The sequence below is a fragment of the Nerophis lumbriciformis genome, linkage group LG27 (assembly GCF_033978685.3).
Source record: "Nerophis lumbriciformis linkage group LG27, RoL_Nlum_v2.1, whole genome shotgun sequence".
NCBI classification, from domain to species: Eukaryota; Metazoa; Chordata; class Actinopteri; order Syngnathiformes; family Syngnathidae; genus Nerophis; species Nerophis lumbriciformis.
In genome coordinates, this window is record NC_084574.2 from 24,992,214 (window position 1) to 25,006,729 (window position 14,516).

The 14,516-nt window shown below is 37.6% G+C and overlaps 1 protein-coding gene across 2 annotated transcripts in view; it reads left to right on the forward strand.

The window, feature by feature from the left end:
- The window catches only part of fgf8b (fibroblast growth factor 8b), a 32,672-nt gene that overhangs the window by 7,910 nt on the left and 10,246 nt on the right, over nt 1-14,516 (forward strand). Inside the window, exons 2-4 of one of the 2 annotated variants that reach the window (XM_061987831.2) lie at nt 3,958-4,071; nt 4,148-4,184; nt 7,973-8,153. In XM_061987831.2, coding sequence (XP_061843815.1) covers nt 4,013-4,071; nt 4,148-4,184; nt 7,973-8,153 — 277 coding nt within the window. In that variant the 5' untranslated portion in view covers nt 3,958-4,012. Of the gene's footprint in view, nt 1-3,954; nt 4,072-4,147; nt 4,185-7,972; nt 8,154-14,516 lie in introns of both variants that reach the window. The other variant, XM_061987830.1, reaches the window with a different exon arrangement.

Sequence of the window (14,516 nt, forward strand, 5' to 3'; positions counted from 1 at the left end):
AAAGGGTGGGTACTCTGAGCTGCGGTTTGGCGCGTAAGCGCAAACCACAGTCAGGACCCGTCCCCCCACCCGAAGGCGGAGGGAAGCTACCCTCTCGTCCACCGGGTTGAACTCCAACGTGCAGGCTCTGAGCCGGGGGGCAACAAGAATTGCCTCCCATTGCCGGCAACGCCAGAGTGGAAGAGAGTCCAGCCCCTCTCGAGAGAACTGGTTCCAGAGCCCTTGCTGTGCGTCGAAGTGAGTCCGACTATATCTAGCCGGAACTTCTCAACCTCGCGCACTAGCTCAGGCTCCTTCCCCCCCAGCGAGGGGACGTTCCACGTCCCTAGAGCTAGCTTCTGTAGCCGAGGATCGGACTGCCAAGTGCCCTGCCGTCGGCTGCCGCCCAGCTCACAATGCACCCGACCTCTATGGCCCCTGCTATGGGTGGTGAGCCCATTGGAGGGGGGACCCACGTTGCCTCTTCGGGCTGTGCCCGGCCGGGCCCCATGGGGACAGGCCCGGCCACCAGGCGCTCGCCATCGTGCCCCACCTACGGGCCTGGCTCCAGAGGGGGGCCCCGGTGACCCGCGTCCGGGCGAGGGAAATCTGGGTCCTTTATTTTTATTCGTCATGGAGGTCTTCGAGCTGCTCTTTGTCTGATCCCTCACCTAGGACCAGTTTGTCTTGGGAGACCCTACCAGGGGGCATAAAGCCCCCGGACAACATAGCTCCTACGATCATTGGGACACGCAAACTCCTCTACCACGGTAAGGTGGCAGCTCAGAGAGGAGATGTGCAAACATTCCGCAGAAATCAATGGTCAACTTTTACAACTGTGCCATCAGCAGTGTCCTTCCTCACTTACGGATTTTTAGTGTGGTTTGCTAGCTGCACTAAAGCGAACCAACAGGCCCTCCAGCGAGTGGTTAAAGCGGCGGGGAAAATTACAAGGACCATACTCCCAGAGATGAGTGCCATGTACACAACTCGCTGCCTAAAGCGAGTACACATCCTGAAGGACAGATACCACCCAGCACATGGCCTCTTCAACCTGCTACCCTCTGGAAGGAGGTATAGATCGATTCGCGCCAGGACCACTAGAATGTCTCACAGTCTGTATCCCCAGGCTGTGAGACTGCTAAATGAACAGCCTGCCCCTTTGCTGCCCCGGACCATCTTATTATCTCACTCTTCACCACCTCAAAAATTGTGCTCTGGGCATTGCATTGCTGCAACATCATCGTAACACCCATCAGACATCTTGACTGTTCCCACCCCCACGTCCCTCTTATCGCGATCTTCCTGACAATGCTAAAATGCTCAAATGTAAATTATTGTCAACCTGCACATCAATGCAGTTTCTATGCCGCTGGACAAAGCTCAAACAAAATCTCGTTGTTCATGTATGACTTAAGTGTTATTATGACAATGACAATAAAGGAATTGATTGATTGATGGCACGTGAGGCCCCGCCTCACTTGCCTCCCCTGACTGCATGTCACTGGTTTATTCCTTTTATTAGTGTTAAAGGGGAACATTATCACAATTTCAGAAGGGTTAAAACCATTAAAAATCAGTTCCCAGTGGCTTATTATATTTTTCGAAGTTTTTTTCAAAATTTTACCCATCACGCAATAGCCCTAAAAAAAGCTTCAAAGTGCCTGATTTTAACTATCGTTATAAACACCCGTCCATTTTCCTGTGACGTCACATAGTGAAGCCAACACAAACAAACATGGCGGAAAGAACAGCAAGCTATAGCGACATTAGCTCGGATTCAGACTCGGATTTCAGCGGCTTAAGCGATTCAACAGATTACGAATGTATTGAAACGGATGGTTGTAGTGTGGAGGCAGGTAGCGAAAACGAAATTGAAGAAGAAACTGAAGCTATTGAGCCATATCGGTTTGAACCGTATGCAAGCGAAACCGACGAAAACGACACGACAGCCAGCGACACGGGAGAAAGCGAGGACGAATTTGGCGATCGCCTTCTAACCAAAGATTGGTATGTGTTTGTTTGGCATTAAAGGAAACTAACAACTATGAACTATAGGTTTACAGCATATGAAATACATTTGGCAACAACATGCACTTTGAGAGTGCAGACAGCCCAATTTTCATCAATTAATATATTCTGTAGACATACCCTCATCCGCGCTCTTTTCCTGAAAGCTGATCCGTCCAGTTTTGGAGTTGATGTCAGTAGGCCAGGGAAGCTAGGGTTGATATTCTTCTCTTGATCATCTTGGGACGGTGTGAGCCAAGACATCTAGGGGGTTTAGCTCGCTCGTCTGCGGGAACAAACTGCCGCCATTGCTTGCCGTGCTACCGAGGTCTTTTGTCCCTGAATTGCTCACACACTCCGGCAGATTCAATGGGGGTCTGGCGGCAGATTTCTTTGACTTTATCGTTGGAAATGCATCTGCTTTGAGTGTCGCAGGATATCCACACATTCTTGCCATCTCTGTCGTAGTATAGCTTTCGTCGGTAAAGTGTGCGGAACAAACGTCCAATTTCTTGCCACTTTCGCATCTTTGGGCCACTGGTGCAACTTGAATCCGTCCCTGTTCGTGTTGTTACACCCTCCGACAACACACCGACGAAGCATGATGTCTCCAAGGTATGGAAAACAGTCGAAAAAACGGAAAATAACAGAGCTGATTTGACTCGGTGTTTGAGAAAATGGGGTTGTGACGTCATCGCTCCGAGAGCGAATAATAGAAAGGCGTTTAATTCGCCAAAATTCACCCATTTAGAGTTCGGAAATCAGTTAAAAAAATATGTGGTCTTTTTTCTGCAACATCAAGGTATATATTGACGCTTACATAGGTCTGGTGATAATGTTCCCCTTTAAAATAAAGATGTCACTACCTTCACGCCACGTCCGGTCCAAGTTCACTTGCATCTCGGGAAAACAACCACACCGTAGACCACGTACTGACAATTCCTTGCTTCTTGTTCTGTTTAATAGATAGTTCGGTGCCAAGGGACATGTAAGCAAATATTAAATTGCTGTATGTATACTTTTGACCCAGCAGATTTGCTCACATTTTCAGTAGACCCATAATAAATTCATAAAAGAACCAAACTTCATGAATGTTTTTTGTGACCAACAAGTATGTGCTCCAATCACTCTATCACGAAAAAAATAAGAGTTGTAGAAATGATTGGAAACTCAAGACAGCCATGACTTTGTGTTCTTTACAAGTGTGTGTAAACTTTTGATCGCGACTGTATATGATGCGATGTATCCACATAGCTATAGGTTATACGTGGAAAATACTTGGTGTCATACGTGGAATACATATTACTTACATATGTCGGATGAAAAAGTACATGAAGGTCTGTCCTGTGGGACCTCTAACCTGCAGCTAGGGAATATGTTCTAATGTAACTGGAGATGTTCTTAAGTACATGCCAGCAACCTTTTCCATGTGCTGACAGAAAAAGAAAAAAAAAACAATCTGATTTGACATGGATGAAGATAGACTCAATTGTCGTTGACATGCTTTATGTTGTGTAAAAAGACAGTAAGGAAATCACTTCTATGCCACAAATAAGCTCTCTATCAATGCTACCGTGCGTGCGTCTCCCTCTCAGTGCGAGTATTTGGTTTCAAATGAAGGCCACGCCTGCTCCGGACGAGGCCTTTTCACGCAAGTTTGGCTATTTAAATGTCGGAGGGACGCTGGACAGGAGAGGACGCACTTTTTTTTGGGGGGGGGACTATCCGAACAACACGCAAGGGGGAAATTTGTGGATTTGGCGCGCAGCCTTTTTATGCTGCGCATATTGCTGGTGCGTAAAGTTCCGTGCGTAAACGTTCCATTCCACAGAACTGTCACTGAGGTGCTTTTTAAACACGCGCTCATGGCAGCACGGAGGCTCTGCGTGGATGTACCGTTTGGATTGAAACCATGAAGACAACTGGACTGGAGATCTTAAATTAAACCCAAACTTTCTGATCCAGCAGCGAGGGGGGTGGAACTCATTCATTTTCATTCCTGATACGAATCAGCGGAGTATTCATGAATCAATATTTGAATTATTACAAAATGAGGCTGAGAACATCGAGGTTAGGTTATCTGTAAGTACAACAAAAACATACTAAATATGTAAATGAGATATATTTCCTTCATTATGTGTATTCTTGTCTTTCACAGGTTACTCCACTTCACAGCACTTTGCTTTTACGCACAGGTAACTTTATTTAGATGTACTCATTTTCATATGTGTTCATTGGACTTTAAGCTGGGGTGTCCAAAGAAGGGCTCAGGGGCCATTCTATGGAATGCTTACAATAAGCCACATTAAACAGTTGTTAATTTTTCACAATAATTGAACAACTCTTTTAAGTGGCTTATGAGAACCAATTCGCAGTTCTAAGCAATTGTATTGCATAGGCACCAGAAAATGTTGGCTATTTTTAATTCTAATATTATGTATGTACATAATATAATAGACATATTATTCTTATTTATTATTTGTATATTTTTCTGTATCTTACAGTACCACAAAGTTTTTTAGGTGAGGTAAATGTCAATGCATGTGGGATATTGCACCATTTTATGGAATGCTTACAATGAAAACAGAAGCCACATTAAAAGGTTATTAATGTTTCAGAATAATTCCCAAAGTATACATTGTATACTGCTCAAAAAAAAAAAAAAAAAAGCTTAGTCCCCAAAAATGTTGCCGTCAAAATAAAAGTGGGTTCTTTTTAGATTTAAAGTAGCGTAAAAAAACAAAATTTTTACAGTACAGTTTTCGAATTTATAGTAACTAATTTCACCATTTTTTTTTAACCATAAAAACATGTTTTTATAATGTAAAGCAGTGGTTCTAAACCGGGGGTGTCAAACTCATTTTAGATCGGGGGCCACATGGAGAAAAATCTACTCCCAAGTGGGCCGGACTGGTAAAATCACGGCAAGATAACTTAAAAATAAAGACAACTTCAGATTGTTTTCTTTTTAGTTTTGGTTTTTTAGATGAGGAAAATTCAAAATGTCAATGCATGTGGGATATAGCACTATTTTATGGAATGCTTACAATGAAAACATAAGCCACGTTAAAAGTTATTAATGTTTCAGAATAATTCCCAAAGTATACATTGTAGAAACAGTAAAAAAAAAAGTTTAAAAAAAGCTTAGTCCCCAAAAATGTTGCCGTCAAAATAAAAGTGTGTTATTTTTAGATTTAAAGTAGCGTAAAAAAAATGTTTTTACAGTACAGTTTTTTAATTTATAGTAACTCATTTCACCATTTTTTTTACCATAAAAACATGTTTTTATAGTGTAAAGCAGTGGTTTTAAAACAGGGGTGTCAAACTAATTTTAGATCGGGGGCCACATGGAGAGAAATCTACTCCCAAGTGGGCCGGACTGGTAAAATCACGGCAAGATAACTTAAAAATAAAGACAACTTCAGATTGTTTTCTTTTTAGTTTGAGTTCTTTAGGTGAGTTAAATTCAAAATGTCAATGCATGTGGGATATAGCACCATTTTATGGAATGCTTACAATGAAAACAGAAGCCATATTAAACAGTTATTAATGTTTCAGAATAATTCCCAAAGTATACATTGTAGAAACAGTAAAAAGAAAAAAGCTTAGTCCCCAAAAATGTTGCCGTCAAAATAAAAGTGGGTTCTTTTTAGATTTAAAGCAGCGTAAAAACAAACATTTTACAGTACAGTTTTCGAATTTATAGTAACTCATTTCACCATTTTTTCTTACCATAAAAACATGTTTTTATAGTGTAGAGCAGTGGTTCTAAAACAGGGTTGTCAAACTCATTTTAGATTGGGTGTCACATGGAGAAAAATCTACTCCCAAGTGGGCCGGACTGCTAAAATCACGGCAAGATAACTTAAAAATAAAGACAACTTCGGATTGTTTTCTTTTTAGTTTGAGTTTTTTAGGTGAGGATAAATACAAAATAAAAATGTCATTGTCAATGCATGTGGGATATAGCACCGTTTTATGGAATGCTTACAATGAAAACATAAGCCATATTAAACAGTTATTAATGTTTCCCAATAATTCCCAAAGTATACATTGTAGAAACAGTAAAAAAAAATAAAAAATAAAAAATAGCAGCTTAGTCCCCAAAAATGTTACCATCAAAATAGAAGTGGGAGCTTTTTAGATTTAAAGTAGTGTAAAAACAAAAATTATACAGTACAGTTTTCGAATTTATAGTACCGGTAACTCATTTTACAGCGAAATTCTAGGCATTGAGCTGCGAGGTTTTTTTTACCATAAAAACATTATTTTACAGTGTAGAGCAGTGGTTCTAAAACAGGGGTGTCAAACACATAGAGAAAAATCTACTCCCATAGTGGACCGGTTTGGTAAAATCACGGCATAATAACTTAAAAATAAAGACAACTTCAGATTATTTTCTTTGTTTAAAAATAGAACGAGCACATTCTGAAAATGTACAATTCATAATGTTGTTGGGTTTTTTTACACTTACATGTTGCCTTCATCTCCTTTTTTATTAGCTCGCTGCATTTTCTAAAGACAAAATGCATTATTAGTGAGCTGTATTATTAGACTCAAGGAACTTTATAGTCATACCAACGCACACGAAAGGGCATGAAATGTGGTAGTAATAATTATGTTTGCCGGCAATAACATAAGCCTTCGACATTCAATATTGAAATATAGTTAAACTATAAATAAATAGAAATAAAAATATATATATATTGAAATAGTTGAAAACATGGTAAAGTTAGATAATTGTGAAAATGTTGACAACATATTAATAAATCAATGTTGAAATTTTGACAAGATCTGATTGTGTTGAAATGATCAGTATGATTTTTATGTATCTTTTTATTTTTAGTTTATATTGGGAAATATTGAAAATAATATATGTGAAAAAACATTTTTGTTACATTTACAGCTACTTATATTCTCCTGCGAACCACATTGTAAAAAGTGTCGTTGTACATTCACAGCAATTTACTGGCTAATAATTGCATTACTTTTACAGTAACATTTACATTGATTTACTGTGAACAGCCTTCACATCAATTTACCGTAATTGCAGAGCTGTGGTTTTACGGTTACCGTATTTTTCGGAGTATAAGTCGCACCTGCCGAAAATGCATAGTAAAAAAGGAAAAAAACATATACGGTATAAGTCGCACTGGAGCCCGGTCAAACTATGAAAAAAACTGCGAAAAATACGGTAGTTACAATAAAGTCACAATTAAATGCTGTAACTTCACAATTGTAATCACAGCATACCGCCAGTTACTGTAAAAGAGTGTGCAAAGTAGTCCACGGAACCCCCTGAGGGACATGCCAGTTTACAGTTTTTAGTTGTGATGTTACAGAGGACTATGATTATGAGTTTACTTTGAAAAAATGAATTACTGTAAAATGGTATTTTTTACAGTCATCTGCTTTAATTTCACAATGAATTGTGATTGCAGTGTGGGAAAAATACTGTTAAATGCTGTGAAATCCTGATAAGTTTAAAGTGCTTTTGCTTTTTTAAGTAGATCAACAACTAATTTTGCGGTGGTTATTGCATGTACTGTATCACAAGTTAGTAAGTCTGTACACGCCTGACCCAAATAACATTGCGATAATCGGGTCTGATATTTGGATATTCCATACGTTGCATGCCTGTACATCTGCAGTGGGCTGCAATAATAATGAAGACATTTTATTAGGGGGGCTACACGGCAATTGGCAGAAATTCAAACATCTTGAAAAGTGGCAAGATCTCACTTTGACAGGTGATTGTTAAAACATATGTGGACCGCTGCATTGAAGGGGGGGAGAAAAGTCAAGAAGGGGGTGAAAGATCACCGGCGGTTAAGGCAAATAACAAGCTGGGGAATTGCCGTCCCCGTGGAGCCCAAATCATCCTTAAAATTGGCCAACCCCACCAAGAACATCAATTAGTAGGATTGAAATCACACATAAAGGCAGCATTCCTCAAACGCATGTGTTTGCTGTTGCCCTGCAGAACACAGTGCAGTCTCCTCCTAATTTCAAGCACCATGTCACCGAGCAGAGCCGGCTGTCGGACCGGATGAGCCGCCGGTTAACGCGAACCTACCAACTGTACAGCCGGACCAGCGGCAAACACGTGCAGGTGCTGTCCAACAAGAGGGTCAACGCTAACGCCGATGACGGGGCAGCCCACGGTAAATGACGGCCATCGCATATTCATCCAGAGTGCTATTTAATAAGTGTCAAATTGATATGGAAACATAATTAAGAGGATGTCAGTTCCCAATACTATTGGGATCTTCCTATACTAAATATTTGTTTATAATCTGTCATGAGAACATATTAAGTCAAATGTAGTATGTATTGATTATAGCAGGGGTCCCCAAACTGGATCGAGGGGCCGCATTGGGTTAAAAAAAAATTGGCCAGGGGCTAAGTAGTATATATATATATATATATATATATATATATATATATATATATATATATATATATATATATATATATATATATGTATGTATGTATGTATGTATGTATGTATGTGTGTGTGTGTGTGTGTGTGTGTATATATATATATATATATATATATATATATATATGTGTGTGTATATATATATATTTATGTGTATATATATGTAGGTATATATTTATATGTATTTATATATGTATATATAGATGTATATATTTATATGTATATATATGTAGGTATATATTTATATGTATTTATATATGTATATATGTATATATAGATGTATATATTTATATGTATTTATAGATGTGTATATATATATGTGTATATATACATACATATATATGTATATATTTACGTGTATTTATATATGTATATATATATTTATATATATATATGTATATGTATGTATATATATGTGTGTGTGTGTGTGTGTGTGTGTGTGTGTGTGTGTGTGTGTGTGTGTGTGTGTGTGTGTGTGTGTGTGTGTGTGTATGTATATATATATGTATAAATTTTTATATATATATATATATATATATACATATATACATATATGTATATATATATATATATATATATATGTATATATATATGTATATATATATGTATGTATATATGTATGCATATATATATACATATATATGTATATTATATATATATATATATGTATATATATATGTATGTATATATATATGTATGCATATATATATATATATACATATATATATATATATGTATATTATATATATATATATATATATATATATATATATATATATATGTATATATATATATATATATATATGTATGTATGTATGTATGTATGTATGTATGTATGTATGTATGTATGTATGTATGTATGTATGTATGTATGTATGTATGTATGTGTGTATTTTCAATCCATCCATTCATCCATCCATTTTCTACCGCTTGTCCCTTTTGGGGTCGCGGGGGGTCGCTGGAGCCTATCTCAGCTGCATTCGGGCGGAAGGCGGGGTACACCCTGGATAAGTCGCCACCTCATCGCAGGACCAACACAGATAGACAGACAACATTCACACTCACATTCACACACTAGGGCCCAATCCATCAAGATAAAAAAATGATATCAAAATCAAATTACAGGATGTTATTTATGTAGTTTGCTCATTTTCCTCGACTGGTGTACTAACATCATGTGGTCTATTTGTTTTACATATGTAGCATCATCTACGAAGATGCAAATAATTGCTATTGCGACATCTAGTGGACACATTTAGAACAGCAGTTTCTTTCATTCAAAAATTTCGGCTCATTTTCATACTTAACAAACTCATCCCGTGGGCCGGATAAAACCTGTTCGCGTGCCTGATCCGGCCTGCGGGACGTTCGTTTGACACCCCTGGTCTCAAACTTTCTTTCACCAAGTACGACCTCAGAAAACATTCGACTCTCCAAGTCCCACCATAATGACCAACATTGAAATACAGTAGCGTAGTAGGCCTAAATATTATTTATAAACAAGACAGAGGTTGTATTTAACATGTATATTTCATATTTTGGCCATTATATACAGTTAATGAAATGAATTGTTGGGGTACCACTAGATGGAGCCTGCCTACCACTAGAATCACTGGTGTAAAGAATATATTAGAATATATAATACCGTATTTTCCGGACTATAAGGCGCACTTAAAATCAAAACTCGACAGTGCGCCTTATAACCCGGTGCGCCTAATGTAAGGAATTAGTTTGGTTGAGCTTACTCACCTCAAATCAATTTCATTTGGTACATGGTGTAATGATAAGTGTGACCTGTAGATGGCAGCCAAACATAAGAGATAAGTGTAGGCTGCACTATGATGGCAATATGACTCAAGTAAACAACACCAACATTTTATATGTTCCATTGAAAATATAGAACATTTCACACAGCGCTCAAAAATCTATCAAAATGTTTTAGTACGACTTTGGCAAGCTATGAAGCTGCACCGCTTGATGTGATGAGTATTATTATGGTGTGTGTATAAGGTAAGACATATTATTTAGCGTTTTGGTTCGCAATATTATGCAAAAGCAACTTTTCTTCCATTCTGGCACCTGCTGATCTGTATTTGGGATCTGCATAAATCCTGGAAAAAATTGCGCGCGTCCGCCTTTGTAGTCCGTAGTCGATAAGCTTCTTCTTGTTCTCTATCTTCTTGTTATGGGACATTCATCCTCCGCTGTTGCCATTTCTAATATAAAGTAGTGTAAAGTTCTTACTTATATCTGTCAGTAAACTCGCCATGAAAGCGCTAAAACATACCGGTGTAGTGAGTATACATTATTCACCCAAGGTACTTTAGTTATTAGAGAGTTTTAGAATTAGTTTGATCCACCTATTATCTTATAACTATTGCCAGTGATTGTCTCCTTGATTGGAAATAAGTTACTTCTGAAAAAATAACATGTATAATAACGAGCCAGTCCTTTGAAGGCTTTGAAGGGAACGATTCCTCAAGATCTGTCTTTCTTCAGAGCCGTAAATCCCATCTCTAGTCACACCGCATTCACTGCAAATTTGTGCATGTGCGACACTAACACTACTTGGACAAACTGCCTGGAATGCGTTGCCAGGAGTTTTGAATCATTCCGCACTCCAGATGGGTTAACTGTCTTCATACTGTATGTTCAATCAGATTAATAATGATTAATCCGCATTAAAGTGTAGTTTTGACAGCGCTAATATAAATGCAAACATGTCAAATCTTGCAGGGAATTTACATGATGTATTACTCCACCAATCAAATAGGAACAGGGTCTCCCCGCCCTACAAATTATTCCTCGCCCTTTCCTGCTCAGTCACTGATAAGAATAAAATGACAATGCTACCATCCGACATGGCGCGCAGCGTTAGTGCTAGTCTTGTAAAGCAGTAGGGTTTGATCGATCGTTGGAGTTGCATCAGAAAGGCTCGCAAATTTATGTTTTAACTAGATGAGGCAAGTGTGTGTGAATGTTCCAATGCTGAAGTTGAACTGAAATCCTGGAATTTTGTTTAGAATTGTTGAAGTAGAGTACACGATTCTTGAACAGGCTGAATATTTTGAAGTTGGAACAGTTTAAATCAGATTAAAAATGTGGGAATTCGGAAACTTTTAAGAATGTTCCATTGATTTTAATGGGAATTTCCAAAAAATGTGGTAATTTCGGGAAAAGCGTGAATTTTTTGGAAAATGGTACCAAAAAAAACACTTGAATGGTTTGAATGAGTTGAAATGGTTGGTGTTGACATTTTTCTAATCGGTAGAGAAATGTTGAAGTAGTAACATGTTGAAATGAAAAATTGTATTACGGAATTCCTAGAATTTCGAAAAAAAAAACTTGAATTTTTGCAGTTCTGATTAAAAGTTAAGTTAAGTTAAAGTTAAAGTACCAATGATTGTCTCACACACACAATAGGTGTGGTGAAATTTGTCCTCTGCATTTGACCCATTCCCTTGGAATGTTTTGATGGTAGAACGGTTGAAATACGTTGAAAAATGTGGAAGGGGTAGTCGCCAGAAAAAAGGGTGAAAATAGGGCTTTGGAAAAACAGGAATTATGGAAAATCCTGGAAAAATGTTTAACTTGAAAGAATTATAGTTTGAATTTTCAGAATGGTGGAATGTGCTGGATGTGGAATGATTTGAATAGGTTGAAAAATTTTGAAATGGTGAAAGTATGAAAAATGGCCAATTCATTTTGAATGGGAAAAATGTCCCGGAAAACCTGGAATTCTGGGAAATCTAGGAATTTGTCAACGGAAAGTTTGCGATTCCCAAATAGGCTGAACAGTTTGAAGTTGGAACAGTTTGAATTGGGTGAAAAATGTGGTAGGTAGAGCGTGCCAAAATCCGTAGAAGAAGAACAAATTGAAGTTGAATAATAAATAGATTAATTTTGGCGTAAAAAAACCATATGAGTGAATGCTTTGGAGCATTCACACAACTAGATGAGACAATTCCTGAAGGAATTTCGTGTGAATGCTCCAATGCTGAAGTTGAACTGAAATCCTGGAATTTTTTTAGATTTGTTGAGTAGAGCACACAATTCACAAACAGGCTGAATATGTTGTAGTTGGAACAGTTTGAATCAGATGAAATATGTGGGAGTTGTGGAACTTTAAGGAATGTCCCATTGACTTCAATGGGACATTCCTTAATTTGGGAATTTTGGGAAAAGCGGGATAATTTTTTTTTAAATGGTAAAAAAAACTCAAATGGTCTGAATGAGTTGAAATGGTTGGTGTTAAAATGTTTGAAATCGGTCGACAAATGTTGAAGTACTAACATGTTGAATTGAGAAATGGTATTACGGAATTCCTGGAATTTCAGGAAAACCGTGAATTTTTCCAGTTCAAAAAACAACTTCGTTTTTTTGTCCTGATTAAGAGGAATGTTTTGACGGTGGAACGGTTGAAATGTGTTGGAAAAATGAGGGAGGAGTAGTCACCAGAAAAAAGGGTGGAAATAGGGCTTTGGAAAAGCAGGATTTCTGGAAAATCCTGGAATTTTTTTGAACTTGGAAAAATTATAGTTTGAATTTACAGAATGCTGGAATATGTTGAAGGTGGAATGGTTTGAATAGGTTGAAAAATGTGGAAATAGTGGAAGTTTGAAAAATGGCCAATTCATTTTGAATCAATCAATCAGTCAATGTTTATTTATATAGCCCTAAATCACAAGTGTCTCAAAGGGCTGCACAAGCCACAACGACAACGACATCCTCGGTACAAAGGAGAAATGTCCCGGAAAACCTGGAAATCTGGGAATTTTTGCAATTTGTCAAGGGAAAGCCCGCGATTCCCGAATAGGCTGAACAGTTTGAAGTTGGAACAGTTTGAATCAGATGAAAAATGTGGGAATTGTGGAACTTTGAAAAATGTCCCATTAATTTCAATGGGAATTTCCAAAAAATTTGTTTTGAAAATGGTAAAAAAAAATTGAATGGTCTGAATGAGTTGAAATGGTTGGTGTTGGAATTTTTCAAATCGGTCAAGAATTGTTGAAGTAGTAACATGTTGAATTGAGGAATGGTATTACGGAATTCCTAGAATTTCGCGAAAACCGGGAATTTTTCCAGTTCAAACAACAACTTTGTTTTTTTGTCCTGATTAAGAGGAATGTTTGGACGGTGGAGTGGTTCAAATGCGTTGAAAAATGTGGAAGGTGTAGTTGGCAGAAAAAAGGGTGGAAATAGGGCTTTGGAAAAGCAGGAATTCTGGAAAATCATGGAAACCGTTTTCAACTTGAAAAAAATTATAATTTTAATTTCCAGGATGGTGCAATGTGTTGGAGGTAGAATGGTTTGAATCGGTTAAAAAATGTGGAAATGGTGAGTTTGAAAAATGGCCAATTCATTTTGAATGGGAAAAATGTCCCGGAAAACCTGGAAATCTGGGAATTTTTGGAATTTGTCAAGGGAAAGCCCGCGATTCCCAAATAGGCTGAACAGTTTGAAGTGAGAACGGTTAGAATCGGGTGAAAAATGTGGAAGGTAGAGCGCGCCAAAATCTGGAGAAGAAGAAGAATAAGTTCAATAATAAATAGATTAATTTTGGTGTAAAAAAAAACACCAAAATTCATCATTATAATAATAATAATGATGAATTACATTTATATAGCGCTTTTCTCAGCACGCCAAGCGCTTCACAAAGAACTGAGAACACAGCATTCATTCACTCCACATATGCACTTTTATGGTGGTAAGCTACATTTCTAGCCGTTAAATGTGTTATTTTGCAGACAATTTATGTCTCATGGATTAGTTTTAGTACAGAAAATGCATTATATTAAATTCAAGTTTGAATTTAAAAAAGCTTAAAAATGTTCCTATATAAATGAAAAAATGTGTGGAAAAAAATCTCAGAATAAAACTTTGCTCAGGACCCCAGTTTAGGTTCCTGAGTCTATCCAATACACAGTGTGGTAGAATGTCAGCCGTAGAAACATTTGTTAGTGGATTTTGGCCGCTTGTGGAACAAACACAAGAGGAACAAACACAAGAGGAACAAACACAAGAGGAACAGTTCCTATGTAAATGAAAAAATGTGTGGAAAAAAATCTCCTAATAAAATTTTGCT